Source organism: Gallinula chloropus (genome assembly GCF_964237585.1).
Source record: "Gallinula chloropus genome assembly, chromosome: 1".
NCBI classification, from domain to species: domain Eukaryota; kingdom Metazoa; phylum Chordata; class Aves; order Gruiformes; family Rallidae; genus Gallinula; species Gallinula chloropus.
In genome coordinates, this window is record NC_140085.1 from 73,089,332 (window position 1) to 73,110,193 (window position 20,862).

Sequence of the window (20,862 nt, forward strand, 5' to 3'; positions counted from 1 at the left end):
TCCAGCCCTATTCACGCTTGGTCAGCCCAACACTCGTGAGATTTGTGGCAGGAGGAGCGAAGGCTGTGCAGGCCAATGACAACTGTAATCACCTGAACCGCATCCAAGAGCCCATTTCTGACACAGCTCTCTAACAAAGCTGCAAGTTGAAATACCAAGAATCCTGCATTCTCCTGTCTTTAACACAAATCAGAGGTACAACACGCCTTTAAAGCACAATTCTTTAATGAAGTTTCTTGTGGAGCCTGAGAGGTAAATCACTCAGAAGTGTATCTGCGTTTCAAGAAAAAGTCAGACCGTATCAAGCTGTATTATAGTCTTGATTTCAATTGTAGAACATGGTTTCATGTACTGATGTTAAGTGTTTCTGTATTACAGAAATCTGATTCCTGCTCCAAACTGAACACCATCACATATCCTGAAAAGAAACAAATAATAAACAATGTAAGTGACAGATAAGGTATTGATGAAATTAAAATCAATTCTCCCTAGCCCCAAATTCCCACGGTTTTCAACCTCTGGAAAGTTACAATTCAAATGCTGGCTAACAAAGGCTTTTTAAAGTAAATCCTTTCGCAATCTGTCATCCATATGGAGTATTTACACTTGCAAAATAAAGCCCATCATTTTCAAATTGCTATTATTCAATCACATTTTATATGAATGACAAGTAGAAACATAATCCAACTCCTGCACGAAAGACAGAGTATGTCACACAGTATTCAGAGCTCCCCTGAAGCTTTTCTATTACATACTAAAACATTTGCTTTGTGTGGGATAATTGGTTGCTAACAAATTAATTTGTCCTCCCTTTTTCTGTATCTATAGTTAAATTGTTTTCATTTTTCAAGCAAAGACATTAAACTCAGTATTTACCCAACCAATCTGAGCATTCATTTCCCCTAAAGAAATAAAGGCTGCCATACAGCTACTTATGCATTTCAATGTTTCCTAAGTTCAATGAACTTTGACACCTAAGACACAAAGTCTTAAACCAGAAGTAGTGTGAAACCCACATGAATATAGTGGCCTGAAAGAAGAGCATCAAGTGCTGAAAAATCTCTAAACTGGCATAGAACAAAGGCGATTTAAAGCCAGCGATTCTCTCTGCCAAAACCAGGTGGATGGGCCGTAAACCTCTAAAGCCAGTTGCTATTAAAGTGGTGCCAAGAACAGACCTGTCACCAGACTGTACTCCCATGGGGAAACAGTAGTTAAGTTCCAATCTAGCGATGTTTCCAAGCCGGAGCACTATGCCGGCGCCGTAAGACCATCGGATGTACTCTGCCAGCTTCTGCAGGTGAGCTCTGGGACCATCGCCTGAAAGCAAAAGAGCAGAAGAACCAGAATAGATTGTCAAGGTGATCAAAGGCCAACTGGATTTTCCAAGCCAGAAGAACAACTGCTCAGGGGCATCTCCTGCAGATCCAAAACTTACTACCTGCAATTCTCATACATGCCAAGTACCTTGGACTCAAACTACTATGATTTTTAGTTGGATTTCTTGTTGATCTTCATTTCCCACCACAGAGTACTTACTTGCATGAATGGGGAAAAGAGTGCTAAAGGCTTAACTGAAAGTCTTTAGTGGGTCTCTATTAATTTTAAAGTTGATTCGTTGGGTTTTCTATTGTGCACTACATGTTTCCCTCCCATAAGGATGCCACCTCTCTTCCTTCAAGCAAAGCGGACTTCCAGTATCACCATATGCCCAAACTGATTGAACTGATAATGAAAAATGGTACACTAATACCCTGAAATATCTCTTGAAAAAACTTGAGGATGGAAGGGAAAAAAAAAACCCAATGCTGAAACACCAGCTACCACATCCTCACCTACACTCAAATCCCACCATTTTTCATTTAGTTCATCCCAGAAAACATCAGAATCCTACTAAAACATCAACTTCCAATCTCCCTTTAGGTTGGTGTAGAGCAGGTGTTAATCAATTCCCAGACCAGTCTGCGAACATCACCAATTCACAGACATTACCGTTCCCATCCTAGCTGCCTTTCACACAAACTGTGCTAGAATTTATGGAGAGAATTAAAAAAAATCACTGGAAATCTGTCAAAAACACAAATTCTAGCAGCAGCTTTTTGCCAGGCAGCAAAAATAGACACAGTAAACAAACTGCTTCGGTGTAAACAGACAGGTAAGAGCTCCCTTCTTTTTGCTTTTATACATCTAGAGAGAGCAGCAGGTTTTGTTATGTACAATTCTATTGAGTCTTACCATAGTTAAGGTTGCAGAGGTTTCCAGCATTAAGGAAGAAATGTGTTCTGAAAAGGTCTCCAAACCCTCCCCGTCCTGGCCGGAAAGGCAGAGGGGTGTACAGATGCACACCTCCAGCCCAGTAGGCTTCTCCTCCTAAGTAGTCACCTACATAGGGAAAATGTTGGAAGAAAAGCATTTACTGCAGAATACAGCAAAAGAGCAAGAACACATCCCTAAGTGTTCTTACATTGCACCACGACCCCTGTTACAATTCTTGCTTCCAGCTCTCTCCAACCTCACCAAGTTAAAAATTAGCACTTGGGCAATTCTTTACATATAACGATGCAATTAGACAATTAGCTTTAAAATACACTGAATCCACTGATAAAAGCGAGACAGCAGCAGAGTAAGGAACAGAACTGAGGAGGCTCCTGGCTCTCCAAACACATCTGTTGATTGCATTCCCTTTCCCCTAAGCTACCTGAACATATATGCTCTATCAAATAAGAGACTTAATGCAGCTGCTGCTATAACCGTCTTGTAGCAACTTTTTCTGCTTGCAGGTTGCTTACTGATTAAAGTGACATCCTGGAGTATGCAAGTCTGCACACACACTTGGTTTATGTAGTTTATGGCTTAACAAAGAGCTACTTGAGCCTTCTTCCACTGTGAACTGTAACAACAGACCAAAGGCATAACACTTCTTAGATTCAAAGTGCAGAATGAGTGTGATTATTTTTAAGCAAAAGAAAGCTTAAGGAGAGAATGTGCTTCTTTGTTACACACTATTAACTACAGTACTGTCAGAGGGGTGGGATTTAATCAAGTTTCAGACCTTCACTCTGGGGTCCAATGCTGTACATGCTGAATCCACGCACGCTTGTTGGTCCACCAAGGTAAAACCTAACGAAGACAGTCAAATGGAATTTAATGCTTCACTTGAAGGACATCTTTGCAAACACCTACCCATACCTCTAACACTGCTTTTCAGAGTCACAGGTAATTTTGTAACAGGTTTACTAAAGTGTATTTCAAGAAATACAAGAAATTATATCAAAATCCCAATGCATTTGGCAAAAAAATCAGATGCAAGCATTAAAGATCAGTCTTCTGTCATTTACAAAAAAGAAACCTGAAGGTTCCTCAGCACTGAAGAAGAATCAAATACTGCCCAATTCTGTCATAATAATTTTGATAGAACCACTGTAATTAAGATCTCATCACAGGTGAAGGTGATACTTAGTATTTACTGTAAATAAATTTAAGTCTAAATAGTTTCTGCTAGTGATCTTTGGACACAGGTGTTGGGAGGGCGAAACTGCCTAAAAAGCCAACATAGTTACAACATGTCTTTACTCCTAAAATACCTACAGGGTTACCCATACCTGGCACAAAATCCTGCAGATGGCAAATACCATTTTGCAACCATAAATATTAGTGGGCAGAGCTACTACACAGCAAATTATAAATTCATATTATGTTGATAAAGAAAATGAAAACCAGAAGGCACGGCCTGAGTACTAACAACCTAACAGCGAATTAAAGCTAACTAGAAACTTGGTTTGCTCACCTCAGGACCAGAATTACTACTGCTTCTCTCTTCTACTATAGGGTTTTCTTTAGAAATTATCTGGGTTGATTGAAAAAAATTAAGAAACATATTAAAAACTTACCTATCAGCTATACTGGATGGCTTGTCTCCAATAGGTACTAGCATTCCACCCCAAAGTGATGCCGAAAAAACCTATGGAGGGAAAAAGTTGTTATTAATCTGTATTAACTCATTTCCCTAAAAAACAGTATTAGTAAAATTTCATTGCTCAGTAAGGGTCAGAGCTCCCATTAGTCTGGCAGAAAGTTACAGGTGATCAGGGCCCATGCAGGGATATAGCACAAATGGTATGTTCAGGAAACTCTTGGTCGTTGCTGCCCTCTTTCTTTCATACGGTGCCACATCTTGAGATACTCAAAACGTGTCTGAAGCAGGTGCTGCTTTCACAACAGCTAGAGGGAACACTCATCCACTAACAGCTACAGGAAACGCTCATCCAGTTCCTACCTTCTTATGAATTGTCTTAAAATAAGACAAGGCTGCTGACATAAACTACCCAAAGGAAGCTTACTACAGCTAATAGCTACCAAAAACCTACAATCACTGCCTGTCTGTGAATCAGCCTTATAGTAAAACAAAGCCACCTTCTGCAACTCACTATACTGGCATCAAATACCCACCCATACCTCACTGCTGCCTGCCTGTACATCAACTCTCAGGAGCCAAACCGCTCTAACAAACACATCTCATCGTTCGCTTGCTGCCTGCGTAGCGAGTAGAAGCACAGCTGCCAGACGGTGACATCTACTGTCAGCACCCAGGTGCCAAAGGTGTTGGGCAGTTTCTCCAATTTTACAGCAGGCTTCTGCTGCCTGCTGCCCTGAGAGTCCCCAAGGTGCCTCCCCTGCCATTATTAGATGTGAACTCATTGTGCACATCCCTGGCTGCACAGCGCACGGCCGGTGCCAAAGCCAGCTGTGCGCCATGGAGCGCCGGGTGACAGGGAATTATGCAATGAGATACACCTTGCTTCCATCCACAGTACGGGCCTATCAGCAGCCATGGGAAGAGCACAGCCCTCTTTGCCCAGACATGAAGCCCTTAAATGACTTCCCAGGAGAAGATGCTGCCTTTCTCAGCAGGCAGTCAGCAAACTAGAAGTGCGCTCATCCGACAATGTCTTGTCTTCCACCACATGGAAGGTGCAACGATATAATTAAGAAAGGGGTACAGCAGGTAGCCTTAAAATGTCCTTCTGTGTTGGCCTCACTGGTCTAATTCAAGAACTTCATTGCACCAAGTTGCCTAAGAATAGAAGCACAAAACAGCAGCCTGACAGATCCTTACAGCACCCGTTGATTAGTATCCGCACCACAGAAGTAGCCTGGGAGTTTTTCAGCTGTACTGCTGGCACAATGCTAGTATTACTCCAGTCTCCTGGAATTTCTTCTTTATTCCAATACTTCTTAAGCTTTCAAGAGACAGAGATCTTCTCAACTCTTGATTTGGCTTGGCTTTGGTTAATATATTTGCATGCAGATTACTGTAACTTCTGATTTTTAATTCTTCATCATGGAAATGGCTGTTTAATTCCCCGCTCACCTATGATCCAAGAACTTACTGCACCACCTCCATGTGTTAAAGAACTTCATTCTACACACAGACAGAAATATTTCCAGTATATAAATTCTTGTTTCACTAAGCAGGAAAAAACCCTACTGCTACCTACTAGCTCTCTGAAATTTCAGAACTCTCTGTTCTCCGAGGAGGCTGGAGTACATTAAACATGAGCTTGGGGTTATCCAGTGCCATTTCCTCTGAAGGAAATATAGTTGGTGTACACAAGAACTGCTCTGCCAACCAAACCAAGACTTGCAAGCAATGATGATGTAGGAATTTGCTTCAAAACCTCACAGTTACTCCAAGCCAAAGTACCAATGTAGACACCACACCGTAAAATCTGGGATGTGCTCTACTGGCAAGACTGGGGTCTCAGAAATCTGTCATACTATCGTGTATCTTTCATACTGGAATTTAAATTGTTCATTGTACACACATATTAAGAAGTTCAAAATGCTGCAGAGCAAGCTTAGTGTTGCAGTGACATCATCCTTCCCATGCCTGCCTGATAATTTTATACAGAGGAAATAATTACATGCTGTGATACAAAACACAGCGACCACGTATTCCAAATGTACAGGGACAAAAGAGATCTAAATCCATATTAGGCAGGATATTCATAACCAGGTGAAAGAGACAGAACAAAGGCTGTAATAGGTTTCTGAAAAAATACTCTTAAAGATCACAAAGAACAGATATGCCCAACAGTACTTCTGAAAAGAAAACAGTTCATGCAGTTAACTGTCAAATGAGTCCTTCTCTGCAAAACACCCACTTCTGAAGTGAACTGTACATGGCAGAAACGTCAGGTTAAAAATAAAGAGTATTTCACTTTCCAAAAAACAAATCAAGGTTTCTACACCAGCCAACTTTCACTTCCATGATCTTTTTCTAATCCATGGTGAAAAATTCACCACAAAACACAGACTCAATAACCACACTTGCTAAATCCCATCTATTACTCAGATAGCATTTAAAAGACTCACCGAATCCCAGAGAAGTTGCTTGTTCAACTGAAATTCAAAATCCTCCTTCAGAAAGCTCACGTCTCCACCCGTATAGCCAGCCAGCTCCTGCAAAGACATAAGTTGTTTATTAAGAGTTGTGAGGGGTGTTAGATGTTTCTTCCCTCTAACATTTCTTTATCTCTGCATCAGCATGAACATTTCATCATGTCTGCATCAGTGTCTTCTGCACAAGAAGGATGGCATAGCAAGACAACTGGATTTAGGACCAAGGAAAAACCATGCATGGCCCTCAGAACAATCAGCTACGGTTTTCTCCTCCAAATATTAAACCAAGGTATCGATTTCTGAGCCATTTTGTAAGCAGTGGCAAAACAGAACAGAGCTGGAAAACCCAGCACCCACCATCAAAACCCTTACTGGATTTACCTTGACCTGAGAAGATTTCTCATGAACAGAGGCAGGGCTGAAGAACCAGCCCACCAACCAATGCTAGTTGGAAATAACAAGCCAAGTGACGGAATCAGTGTGAGAGGCAGCATCTAACAGACAATATGTTAACTAAACCCTGCATGATAACCACCTTCCTCACTCAGAACAGCACTAAGGAACAGTAGCACTCCTAGTTCCAAAACAATCTGCTTCTAAACCACTGCAGAAGTTAAGGCTGCTGAAGTATTAACCCATTCAGCAGAAAAGCTGGCTTTTCTAGAAGCTCTGAAAGTAACAAGAGTGGAAATCATGTTTTGTGCCAAAATGATATGTGCATATGCCTCTGAGGGTTATTTTTACCCAGTCTTTCCTTTGTAATTCTAAAACTGACCAACTTTGTAAGTAGCAACAGGACCGCAGTCTGGTAGTCTTACATTACAGTGTTAGACTTAATATCTGCTGTAAAGTGCAGAGCAAATACTGTCAGGGATAATGTATCTCAGCTGATACATAATTTAATGCTAATGGCAAGATAAAGTGCTTGTGCTGCTCAACCAATGGTACCCAAATGAAAATTTGCCACCATAAAAAAGGTTTAATGATTTTAAAAGGCACACACTGTAAAAATAAAAGGCCAATACTGGTTATCACTGTATCCTACCCAGTTTAGGATTTATTTCTAACTTTAAATATTTTTTAACGTGAACATCAATTAGATAAATTAAGGCTTACTCAACCTCCCCCATAAAATCCAGCAGTAGCATAAGTGATGCAATAATACTACCTGATTAATTTTCAGCAAAGCGCCTCGTCTCGGCAAAATGGAGGAGTTCCGGGAATCAATTACCATGGCATGCTGGAGAGAATCAAACGTTCAGGTTTAGGTTCTCAAACCCCTGGAATACCACAGAGTGACACTATTCTTTTCCTTCAAAAACTGAGTACACAGCAGAAGACAACCGCCGCTCCAAGTGAGGCTAGGGTAGCTTCATGGATCTGGAAACAATGGACCTACAGACTCACTTAGGGTTGAACTGAGAGGCCACAGGACATCCATAGGTTTGTATCTCCTGGCCATGGCACACAACAGAAATAGATAAGCAACAATGTCCAAGGGAAAAATCAAGTTTTGTGACAGTAACCTGCAAATAGTTTATCTCCTAGAATTTGTAGGATACAAGTGACCAAAAACTGCTATAGGAAAGAATATTTAGAAAGGGCACAGTGACTGCAGGAGGAGGAAACTCACTGATCCTGTCTTCTACACAACAAGACAATTCTGCAAACAGATGCCAGGGAGAGAGTCCCAGCAGAACAAGGCAGCCTATGCAATGTCCAAAATGCAACAGTCTACTATGAAAATATGTTGAGCCACCAATGTGCATCTGCAGCCCAGAAGGCCACCTGCATCCTGGGGTGCAGCAGATTGAGAGAGGGGATTCTGCCCCTCTACTCTGCTCTGGTGGGACCTCAGGTGGAATACTGCATCCAGCTTTGGAGCCCTCAACACAAGAAGGACGTGTACCTGTTGGAGCACGTGCAGAGGAGGGCCAGAAAAATGATCAAAGGGCTGGAGCACCTCCTCTATGAAGACAGGCTGAGAGAGTTGGGCGTGTTCAGCTTGGAGAAGAGAAGGCTCCAGGGGACCTTACAGCAGCCCTCTAGTACCTGAAAGGTGCCTACAAGAAAGCTGGGGAAGAACTGTTGACGAGGGCACGTAGCAATAGGATCGGGGCAATGGTTTTAAAATGGAAAAGGGGAGATTTAGGTTGGCTATTAGGAAGAAATTCTTCAGCATGAGGGTGGTAGATCACTGGAACAGGCTGTCCAGAGAAGTGGTGGAGGCCCCAGCCCTTGACATACTCAAGGTCAGGCTTGATGGGGCTCTGAGCAACCTGATCTAGTGAAGATGTCCCAGCTTACTGCAGGGGGGTTGGACTAGATGACCTTTAAAGGTCTCTTCCAACCTAACCCGTTCTATGATTCAATGTTGTCTCTTTGGACTTCCCAGATGACCCTGTGTGAATGACCAAACACAGCAAAAGATGTCTGAAATAAAACACAGTACCTACAAAGGCAAAAAAGCTCCTTTGGTATCATTCTTATGTATTACTCAAAATAACTTGTTTTTTAAAAATCAGCAGGAAAAAGCTTACAGAGAGAGAAGATTTAAGAGAGTGTCCACTTTCTTCTCGAACAGAAAAAGATGCTGTTCTAGCAAGGCAGCCAAGTTCCCTCCACACACCCTCCCACTTCAGTGTGTGATTGGTCTTCCAGATGGGAAACTACAAATAAAAGTAAGACATGAAAAAATTGTTGATACAAAATTAAAATAAACATTAGCCTGAAAAAAAATCTTTCTCTCTAAAGTTTATTTATACACAGGTCTATGTTTTTTTTCTCCCAAACCTCTTGGATCAGAGAAACCCCTTTTTCATTTCAGAGCGATGTTAATTCTGACCCAGCCAAGGGTGTCTCCAAGTAGGTGCACACTACTTAATCCACCCCAAATAAAAATATCTTCAACTGGTCTTCAACAAGTAAGCTAGGCAACCAGCTGCCTCTCTGAAATGATACTTTAAACACAAAAAATTTGGAGGAAAACACATCAGTATTTTTATGTGGACAAAGTAAGACTGAATTCTAAGAAAAACACCAGGGTGTATTTACCTCTGTCATTTTCAAATTGCTGACCTCTTTCAAATAAGGACAAGTTAGCCCTGTGCATAAGTGTTTCAATCATTAAAAAAGTAAACAAATGTTTGTGAAAGCCAGCCCTGACCTGAACTAATTGTAAATGAAGTATGTGTCCCACCAATGCTTGTGCTACACTTACATTAAATTCTGTTGATATTCCCCTATCAGTTTCACGAAGAGAGCTCCAAGGGAACTGTCCAGTTACTTTATACAGGTTAACTGAAAAACTGAAACACAACGTTACTGGTAGATTTTAAAGTGAAGCGATTTGAGCAGGTGGAGTTTTAAATTACGACAAAACTGTGGAAAACAGCTCTGTTGCATTATTAACAGGCCCTCAGCAAAGGAATAAATTGAATTATTGCTTAATGAAAGATCTTCAAAATTCTTTTACATTCCTTCACTAAAAAGCAAGGTACTGAAAAACAAATCACCTACTTTCTTTCAAAGTTTCCAGGCTGTGGTTTGAAGAATGACAGGCCATAGGAAGTTTCCTTTGTTCCATAGGAGAACTGGAAGGTGACTTTTTCTGCACGTCCGAAGAGATTTGGGAACTTGAGCCCAAGTACCTACAGAAAATAAAACCCCCAAATTACCACAACATTTCATATAGTTTGCTATCTTGCATCTACTGTATGCTGAAGACAAGTGTGTCTACCACGAGAATGAGAAATGACATTAAAAACAGTTGTAACTGAGTGTCTTTTTCTTTTAAATCAGGTTTCTCTTTGCACTGGCAGCAAAAGCCATCACAACAGCACAAAATCCCCACATTTTCGTTGCTGTACAGCAGCCTCTGACTTAATCTGCACTCTCACTGTGTCATCAGTGCTGCTATTGTATCAAGCAAGATCTCCCAGCCAGTCCCAAAGCCCGGCAGAGTAAGTCTTTGGAAGGGTAACTGCAGACCTTGCAGCTGACCATCAGGAACGCCACGTTTCAGACAGGGTCCAGCAGAAGCACCGTGACAAGCCAACGCAAAACTATCAGGCCAGAGTCACTCCCCTGTATTCCTGGCTTGAGGAACACAATGCAATCAGTCCTGAGGACAGTCCAAGGCACCATTAAACTTCTCCAGCAGCTAGTTAGAACACTTTTGCCTGTGCTGACACAATTCCTTGTATCACCTTGGCAGCTCCTGGCCCTTTGGCAGAAAAGGATGGAGCAGGTTTCCCCCAAGCACGGGTGCAACCCAGGACTGCTCTACTGTTGTGTGTCCTATTTTAAGGGAATGTCACAAAGCTACCAAATCCTGACTGCCTTTGCCTGACAGCTACTGGGAGCACATCAGTCACCTAAACTTTGTGATGATGGCTACTAACACAATTACTGAACCAGGAACCACTAACCCAAAGGGCTATTAGTATGAAATATCAGGTCTGTAGGCTTCAGATGAATTTAAGGGATTAGAATAAACATCAGATCTGTTAAACTCTTAAGGAAACAATCTCTGCTGCCAATACCAGCATATATGAATCACGCTTTTGTATCACTCAACTGTTTTACTTCCCTCTAACAAATTAAAACAAAGTAGAGGGGAAAACCAAGCACAAAAAGTGAAACCACAGTAGCTTGCAGACCATTTTCACATGTGCTAGAACCAAGAGGCAGGATTCCCCACTGGTTTCATTCAGGCTACATCACCCCGGACATTACTCTCAGCAACCGAGCTGCATGAGCAGTTCCTACTCTTCCTGCACTCACAAAACACCATCCCCTGAGTCATGCAGGATCTTATCCAGGTTAAAAATACCCCTAAGAAGAAAAGGATCAGTCCCTTGATCTGGCTTATCTAGCAGCCCCGGGCAGAGCTGCACTGTGCATGAGGAGGCAGGATGTGTGCAGGAATGAGCATGTGAAAGCACGATCTGCTTACACCAGCCCTCCTGTTTAAAGGACCTTAACAGAGCCACAGTACAGCCATTACTTCCTCTGACAATTGGTAAATGTTTTTCAGGCAACATTTTAATCTGCTGCATCCTAAATTGAATCAAATGGAAACAAGTTCCACAGTTTGTAGGGTTCTGGGACACCGTGCATTTTGCAGCTCAAGAATAACTGGCACTGGGTTAAAAAGAGTGCAATCCAAGAACAATTTCTAAGTCATAAATAAAGGATTTCAACTGAGAAGCAAAACACTTTAAACAGGTCTTATAGAAACTAAATGCCAAAATCCTTACTAATCTCTCCAGTATGTAAAGCGTCTTAAATATTATCAAGAAATACAAGGGGGAAAAAAATTAAGTCATTTTCAGAATTAAAAAATGAACATACTGAGCATTCCTCCTAGCTCAAAATAGGCTTTTGCTGAATGAAAGCCTGACTAATACAAAGACTCTTTAGAGACAAAGGTCTGGCAAAGCCTTAGTAAAGCTGGATCAAGAAAATAATTTGGCTTGGATTGAGTCCTCACTTATTTAATCACCAAATTCCTTGCTAGGTTTGAAACACGTAAGCAAGAGAAATAGCAAAAGGAATTACTTGAAATAATCCATACCATGCTGCCTTCATTGTTGCCAACCATAGTATTGTAGCTTCCAGTTAGCCTTCTCAACTCCGTCACCTCAAATGTTACATCTAAACCGTTTGGAAGGGCATCATCTCCTACACAAAGAAATGACCAAACAAACAATCATATGTCTAAGCAGCTATTTAAAGATATGCAGGCAGATAATGGCTTGACTGATTTGAAAACTCACTGAGCTGAATGATAATAAAGGCCTACATTACAAAGAAAAATGTCTTGAGAAAAAGGTGTCGTTTGGATATGAGTGCAGAGTTTGGTTCAGCTGAAACCCAAAGATGTACACACAACTCTTACACTAGAATAACCAGAAATTAAAGTGGTCCGGACAGGGCAAGAATGCTGTCCCTAGGGCAGAGCCCCCAGCAGTCTGGAGGTCAGTGATGAACAGAAACCTCTCCCCACTCCGCCCCCTCTCCCCAGTTCCCTCAGGGTTCTGCTATGGCTCTTGTTCCAAAATACAGCCCTTGCAGGGACCTGATGGAGGCAAACATACTATAAGCCAATTTTTGATCACATGCAGTGATCTAGTGACTAGTAGTATGTCCTTAAGCACCAAGGATGTGCTGATACAACATCAGTTATGTGATGTGTAATACACTGACGTACAGGACACATTTCCAAATTTCTCCTCAGGTGCTCCTCTGAAACTCTGGGCTAAGGGCTGTGCACTGTAAGCATTCTAGTGCTGGAAATTCACTCATTTTTGCATGTATAAAGGTATATGAAAGAGCAAGTTATGTCTCACCTGTTATACAGGGGCAGATCTATTATAGGAATGCACGTGTCTCTGTATGGGGGAAAAAGGTGAGGATTGATGAGCTAGAACATACCCTGACAGGTATCAATCAGGACATCTACTTGTCTGAAGATTCCTAGACGAAGCAACTTTTCGCGGGCTTCATGTGATTTTCTCATCACCTACAGGATAAGAAGATCAGTCTTTCAGGTTATCAAAAAGTTACTGGCATAAAGTAGGCAAAATGCAGCTAAGACATGCAATATTCATGTATTTTCTACACAAAAGACAGATACATGTGTCTTCAAAACAGACCACTTTAACATTTGAATCTGTAAATAAATTAATTCAATTCAGAGCATCCAGCTCAATCCCTACCTTCTGTTAGTCTGCATCTTAATTATTAAAATACTCAAATGAATTATTCAAGTAGGCTTCAGTACTTAAACCTTACACATCTATGCTTTTCACAAAAAACCCTAAACACCTTCACCTGTTTAAATTTAGAGCAAGGTCTGGGTCTAATTGCCAGCCATACTCCAGAAGGAGTTTTTTGCAGAAAGAGTGGTGAGGTGCTGGAACAGGCTGCCCAGAGAGGTGGTGGATGCCCCATCCCTGGAGGAGTTTAAGGCCAGGTTGGATGGGGCCCTGGGCAACCTTGTGTAGATCCAGGCCTGAGGTTGATGGCCCTGCCTGTGGCAGGGGGGTTGGAGCTCTATAATCTTTGGGGTCCCATCCAACCCATGCCATTCTATGATTCTATGAATCACCACCTAAAACTGCAAGGACACAGAGCCCAGCTCACACCCTGATCCACTGTGGGAGCTGGCATCAGTTATCTGTGCCAAGATCCAATAATTTATCTGAAGTAAATTAACTGACAGTGTCACCTACACAGCTGGCAATTCTTAAATGGGAAGAGTGAAGCTGAAAAAACATCTGAGAGAACTGTTTGCAATCTCACAGCATCTTGGAACCAAATACATCAGAAAATATGGTTATCTGCCAGTATTTCATATATAAGTTGGGCTTCCATATCACAAGGTCAAGTTGCCCTGTGTCTGAATGGACGAGCCCAAAGCAGGAAAAGACAGAAAACCATAACCTGAGTTTTTAAACAGTATGTCCAATATTCACTTCAGTACTTACATCAATGAGGTTTTTAGCCTTGAAGACATCAGAGATCTCATACATGATAATATCATCTTTGGTCCTTCCAAGCCCATCGAAGTGCACATGCTGAACCACCACCTGAAGGGAACGGATGATTGAATGCAAATACTGAATCTGCATAGAGCCATACATTTGCTTAGGTTAGAAAAGACCTGTAAAGTCATTGAGTCCAACCCTAACACTAGGTATAAGGATTTTTAGAAACCAAGAAATCTCCTGAAGTTGTTCTATGAAATTACTCCTTCCATCTTATTCAAAGAATAGTATTTGCTTATCCCTGAGAAGATACAAAGAGAACATTACATTAAAAAACCTTTTGAACAATATATTTAGAAATGGTGAGTGAAATCTCCTGCCTGTGAGAGACCAGTGAGACTAAAACCAACTGTCAAATCAAAATAAGCGAGGTGTTCTTCTCTATCTTGAAACTTTAATTAAATATTTGTATAAAACCACTTTTTAATGGGTAACAGAAACAACAAGGCAAAAAAAAATGGTTGTCCAAGTGAAAAACCCTGAAGATTACTAGGCTACTTATGGCCATCCTACACTGCCAGAAATCAGTGCTACCTACAATTCTGGAAAGTTCTTCCCTTAACGCAAAAATTAAAGAAAAAAGAACCCTCGTACCAAAGATAACACTGGTTGTAGCAGGAGAGACACTAACAGGCTGCAGCTGCTGGGATATTAGTTGTCGGTGTTATAAGGACAAATAAGTCACTGCAGAAATCACACTGAGACACTAAGCCACATAAGACAAGATCAGCAGCATTATGAGATTTTATGTTTTCTTAAAATCATTCCTCTTGTTATATAATCACCTGGGATATTTTTATCTTAAAAATCACAACATGCTCCAGGTTGGCTGGTACAAATGGATGACAGCAATTGCATTTCCCTTATTGTTTAAACCTTTTCAGTGTATTGTAATTTTAGGGGTGCCAAGAAAAATAACCTGCAAATGCTTTGTGTGTCTGCATATAATAAACCAGCAGAACAAGAGCAGCCTAGCATTACTGCAAACTGCTTTAAAAAAAAACCCCTTTAAAATATATACATAAAGAACTAAATAAAACCCAAATACTATTGCCAAGCTTCTAGTGAGGATGACTCCGGATAGCGTAAGGGAAAGGAAAACTTTAATAAAAGCTAAAGTAACACACGGTATCTCACCCCTCTAGCATGGCTAAACATATTATGGGCCAAGAGAGACGTGCTTTTACATGTGAAACAGTAAAAGAAAATGTTACCATCCTCTGCTGAAGTTAAGTATTTCCCTTAGTAACATAATTCACAGGGTGGCACCCTACCCTAACCTGGCAGATTAAGGACACCCGCTGGGTTTGCTTCTAGGCAGCATTGCAGAAGCTGTAATTTCTTATCAGAGAGAGGGGAAAGTAGCACCTGGAAACAGGTCTGTTAGCTCAGAGCTGAATTTTAATAACAACTCCTGTGGTAGAAGAAAAAAATTAAGAGGAACTAGATATCATCTGATTAAATTCACAGTACTAATTTTAATTCTTTCACATCTCAAAGCATAGTTTTAGAAAGTTCCCTTAGGAAAAACAAGCAAGGGTGCCAAGACATTTCTCTTAAGAAAAAAATCAGGATGTTGTTCAGGTACTTACATCTTTGTTTTCAAGAATCTCTTGCTTGGCCTCAGGTTCAACCTCAACCAGCTCAGCTTCCTCTCCCAAGGCACCAAAGTCTGGCCCGCCCATCGGGAGAGGCTCCAAACTCTGAGAGCATAAAAGAAAACTGCATTTAATACAGTATGTGGATTTGTGATTTATGCCTTTTGCCAAGGAAAAAGAACCCTGTTTCTTGGCAGGGTGATCATCAGATCCTAAAGGACAGGGAGGTGGGGGCAGGGAGCAAAAGAGAAGAACTAGAAAGAGGGGAATTACCAGCACACCTGTTACCTACCACCTTGCTGAAATTGTTAATGGAAGCCGAGTAGCTTCCATGTTGAAGGATTTCTCAAAAATACTCCACACTCTTCGAAAAGTAACCTTATTTTTAAGGCATTCTTCTTACTTTAAAGATTAATTTTATCTTCTTAAAAAAAATCTAAAAAAATCAGGGTGTCACGACTTAGTTTGGGGTTTTGTGAAGGAGAGGAGTATGAATACTGAAAACAAACCAACCAACCAACCAAGGCATTTCCAGCATGGCACTTTGCATAGATTTATACAGCTTTAGATTTCAGTATTTCTTCTGAAAGTATCCTTCCAAGAAATATTCCAGAACCTCAGGCCCTATCCATCAGAGGGCAAAAGCAGAGGTCAGGATTGGATAACTCGGTAAATCTACTTTTAGTCTTAAGTCACTAATACAGTACTTGCTGCATTATTTAAGAGTATCTGAATTGCTGGAATAGTAAAGTGCTGTCACGCATCAGCATCAAGTTAAATGAAGTCAGAATCTCCTCTCACTCTCCATAATTTTAAGGTAAACACAAAACTCTCTATCCACACGATATTGTCTATCAATTTACACTGCAGATGGACATAAACCCAAGAACATGAGGAAAAAGAAAAACAGAAAGAAATTAAATTAGTCATGGTAATTAGATACGCTGGAGCCTGAACAGCCACTGCAGCAACATATTCCTCAATCTAAATAAACTTTATGTAAAAGCTGCTGGTTTTCCACAGGCTCACAGGAAAGCAGCACTCCACCTGGGATCTTAAGGAATCATCCAGACCATTCTTAGCCCCCAAACAGGTCAGTCACACGTTAACCATACCTGAACTATCTACATCAGTTTTAAACGCTCCCGTGCAGGCTCCCCATGGCTGTTTTAAGGGGGAAGTAGCTCAAGCCAAATCCCCGAGGTATTTCACTGAGCAGAGCTAAGATCTGCACTGTGACTCCTCTGCTTTACAGTCAGTGGCACCACTGACCGTTTCTCCATCACACTGATACTCCCATAGCCTTTCTCATCACCCGCCTCACACAGATCTTGCACCTTCCGTAACGCAGACCACTTCAGTGTGCTGCTTAACTGAAAGTATCCTGAGATGCTTCTCTGAGGCAATTCATTGCCGTCCTAAAGTATTTCAGAGCCTATCTTACCCTTATTCCCTGCAGTTATTTCTGATGGTTAAGACAGATACACCTGTTCCTGCTGCTGCTATAACCACAATTTCTTGCCACAACAAACACTCAAACTTCTACTTTCCTTTTTCAAGCAAGGGTATATGGATTTGGAGATTTACGTGTCTGTTCACAAAGACCTCCAAACACTTCAGGCACGTGAGGCACCACAGATCTCCGAGCAATACTGCTGGTTGCTGGGGAAGCGCAAACTTAACCACCTCCGCTCCCCACTGCATGCAAGCTGCACTTGTGGGGACGTTTCTCTTTGCTTCTCGGTTCTGTTTGGGGCTGTGGGGTTTGTTTGGGTTGGAGTTTTGTTTCCATTTATGTAGCCTGGCTGTCATAGTTTTGCGTGGCTGGGTTCTGATGGAGAATGGAGGCTGCCGGGGTGGCTTCTGCAAGAAGCAGCCAGAAGCTCTCTGCAGGCCCCACAGAGCAAACACCAGCCGGCTCGAGGCCGAAGTCATTGCTGACCAAGGCTGAGTCCATCAGTCACAGCACCTCTGGGCATCACATTTAGGAGAAAAAAAATGCAAGCAGGTGCTTTTTGACACCAGACAAGGGAGTGAGAAGATGTAAGAAACTGTGCAGGCACCAAGGCCAGGAAAGTGGGGCGGGGGGAGGAGGTGCCCCAAGTACCAGAGAGAAGGATGTCCCTGAAGCCCATGGAAAAGGACAAGATCCCACTGCAGCCCATGGAGAGGCCCCATGCTGAAGCAGGTGGAGACATATAGATGCCATGACCTGTGTTGGAGCAAGCCCCTGCCAGCACTTGCAACTCACGGAGAGAGATAGAGACAGAGCAGAGCAAGAGAGAGATCTGTGTGAGAGCAGGTTTGCTGGGGGGGAAGCTTGTAACCCCATGGGGGACCAGGCTGGAGTGGTCTGAGCTCAAGAGACTGAGCCACATTCTGTGATTTATGACTGTGCCCCATAGAAGGGACCCACACTGGGGCAGCTGGTGAAGAGCTGAAGCCCTGTGGGAAAGGACTCACACTGAAGAAGTTTGTGAAGGACTGTCTCCCATGGGTGGGACCCCACAGTGCAGCAGGGGAAGGGTATGAGGAATGCTCTCTCCTAGCTAAGAAGGAAAACAACTTGGGGGAACTGACCAAAACCCCCAATTCCTCCAGTCCCTGCCCCTCCCCGTGCCACAATGGGGTGGAAAGAGGGAAACAAAATCATAACTGAAGTCTGCTAAGAAGGGAGGAGCTGGGGGAGGTGCTTTAAAATCTGGTCGTGCTTCTTATTACCCGACTCTGGTGTCACTGGGTGTTCAGTGCAGGGTAATAAATTAGAGAGTTTCTTTCCTTTATTCTGTGTCGAGTCTGTTTTGCCTGTGACACTGATTGTGGAATGATCTCTCCCTGTCCTTATCTCGATTCCTGAGCCTACCAATATATATTCTTTGCCCTGTCCAGCTAAAAAGGGGAGTGATAGAGCAGCTTTGGTGGGTACCTGACCTCCAGCCACGGCAAAACCCCCACAGCGGCTCTTGCCAGCCCCCCGCCGATAGCTCAACCCCGACCGCCGCTACGGAGGAAGGGAAGGGAAGGGAAGGGAAGGGAAGGGAAGGGAAGGGAAGGGAAGGGAAGGGAAGGGAAGGGAAGGGAAGGGAAGGGAAGGGAAGGGAAGGGAAGGGAAGGGAAGGGAAGGGAAGGGAAGGGAAGGGAAGGGAAGGGTCCCTCCGAGCGCAAGGGAGACGGCAGCAGAGCGGGGCCGGGCCCCTTGCCTTTCTTTCCCCGACCCGCCCGCACCGCCGCCTGCCGCCAGACGGGCCCCGCGCACGCCGCCTGCACGCCCGCCGCGGGTACCCGCGGTGGCGCTGGGCACGGAACCCCGCGGGGCCGCCGCCCGGCCCTGTGCGGAGCCCCCTCACTCAAGGCTGGTCGGCCCGATGAGTCGCGTTGTACCCAGCGGAGGAGAGCGGCCGGCGCTCACCCCCGTCGACAGGCCTGTCTCGAAGGTCGCTGGGCGACCTTCGGGCCAGGCCCGGGGACGGTAGCGAGCCCCGGGTGCTACCGCCAGACCGCTCTCCGCCGGACCCCCTCCACGCTGCTGTGCTTACCCGTGCGTGCACGGTGCCCATGGCGGCAAAGGGGCGGGCTGGGCGGCCGGGGGAACAGCGGGGCCGGGCGGGCTGGTGGGGTACCGCTGCCTCTCAAGGCCGCAGCACGGGGGCGGCCATGACAGGCAGCCCCGCCCTGCCTCCCGTTGGGCAGAGAAGCGGGAAGAGGCGGGACGGAGCTCATGTAGGAGGGAGTAGGGGGAGTGAGGAGGCGGCGGTAGCGCCTCCAAAGCTGCGGTTTAACTGGCAGCGAGAAGTGACGTTGCAGCACGCAGCGCTCCCGGCGCCCCTCATCCTAACAGCCCGTCGCTGTCAAAAGCGCTTCGTTACGCCTGCGGCCCGCCCCCTGCTCCGTTACCGACTTGGGACCGAGGAGGCGACATCTCGTTCCCTCTCCCAGCCACACGTAACGAGCGGAGCTGGTTTTGAAGCGTTTCGGGTTCAATACACCAAGCACTTCATCAGCTGCCTGGATCCCAAAGGGCAGAGGTCTTGAATTAACAGGTCAATTAACAGGTTGTGCTGGTTGCAGCTATGATAGAGTTAATGTCTTTCTGGCAGCCGGTGGAATGCCGTGTTTGGGAGTCAGGATGAGCGCAGTGCTGTTCACACACTGATGTTTCTAGTTGTTGCCAAGCAGTCAGGGATTTTTCAGTTGTTCATATTTCCCTGCCAAGGAGAAGGCAGGGGGCACTCAGGAAGCTGGGAGGGGACACAGCCAGGACAGATGACCCAAACTAGCCAAAGCGGGTATTCCATACCAATGGCATCATGCTCAACACAAAGGGGGGCTGGTGAGGGGAACAGCAGGCAGCTCCAGGTCACAGTCTATTTTCAGACAGCTCTGAGCTGTGTGATTCAGTGAGAAACTGCATTGTGTGCAACAGGTTTAATGTATTTTGATATGAAGGCCCATTATTATATCTATCTCTCCAGTATCCCAGTAAACTACTATCCTTATCCCAACCCACAAGGTTTTGGTTTCTTGGGTTTTCTTCTCCCTTTCTTACTCCCTCTTTAAGAGTGAGAGGCTGCATGGTGCCCATGCTCATCTGGGGCAAAACCACACCACAGGTCAATTAATGACTAGGCCCAGCTGAAGGTTCCCACATCTCTCCCCCTGCAGAGCAGCAACCTCAGTTACAGCCATTAAGCACACCTCACACCCATTAAACTCCTTCAACACCTTCCAATTTAACTTAACAGGTGGTAAATTATACTCAAGAAAGTACAGGCCACAGGGGTGACAGAAGAGATTGTCTTTATTTTAGAAAAAAGGAGACAAAACCAGAGAAGGAGCACAGTTAACAGGACTGTCGCCGTGCACAGAAAGGAAGCACACCCCGGCAGTCCTGCTTTACATGCTGGTAGAAAGAAACATTTTGCAGAACTTTATAAAAGTAAATCACAGAGAGGTTGAAGTTATAAATAAAGACAATATAAAACATCTTTTAATTGTAACTAGATTTAACACTTCCAACTTTTTTTTTGAGAATTTGAAGATAGACACACAGAGAAGAAATGAACAGATGAGTGAAGTAAAATAGCACCAGTCTCACACAGTATGGAAGTGGATAGCTTGACACCTGCTCCCCCATCCCCTGCCATTCTAAACAGATTTTAACATTGTAAAATTTAGCGCCTCAGGAAGTCACAACTGGGAAACTGCCTAAAGGCTGTTCCAATTCAGCAATGCTAGATTTTTGTTATTTGACAGACCTCTGGATACCGACATTCCCTCCACTGAGCATCACAACCTAATTAATACTGCAA

General features: G+C 43.6%; 1 protein-coding gene across 1 annotated transcript; it reads right to left on the minus strand.

Moving 5' to 3' along the window:
- Positions 1–207: 207 nt before the first annotated feature.
- SAMM50 (SAMM50 sorting and assembly machinery component) lies at positions 208–19,228 on the minus strand. Its single transcript, XM_084273228.1, has 15 exons — positions 19,090–19,228; positions 15,548–15,658; positions 13,896–13,997; positions 12,841–12,928; positions 11,981–12,087; positions 9,922–10,052; positions 9,623–9,710; positions 8,943–9,071; positions 7,571–7,642; positions 6,376–6,462; positions 3,891–3,961; positions 3,053–3,120; positions 2,236–2,382; positions 1,179–1,320; positions 208–418 (listed from the first exon to the last, which is right to left on the minus strand). The coding sequence occupies exons 1-15, from the start codon at positions 19,108–19,110 to the stop codon at positions 373–375; spliced, it is 1,410 nt and encodes a 469-aa protein (XP_084129354.1). The 5' UTR covers positions 19,111–19,228; the 3' UTR covers positions 208–372.
- Positions 19,229–20,862: the final 1,634 nt, after the last annotated feature.

Coding starts and splice junctions, on each gene's coding strand:
- SAMM50 (XM_084273228.1), bottom strand. CDS start 19,110: ATGGGCACCGTGCACGCACGG. Junction 9,072..9,622: donor GAATATCAACAGAATTTAAT/GTAAGTGTAGCA, acceptor TTTTATTTGTAG/TTTCCCATCTGGAAGACCAA. Junction 7,643..8,942: donor CTCTTAAATCTTCTCTCTCT/GTAAGCTTTTTC, acceptor GATTCTCTCCAG/CATGCCATGGTAATTGATTC.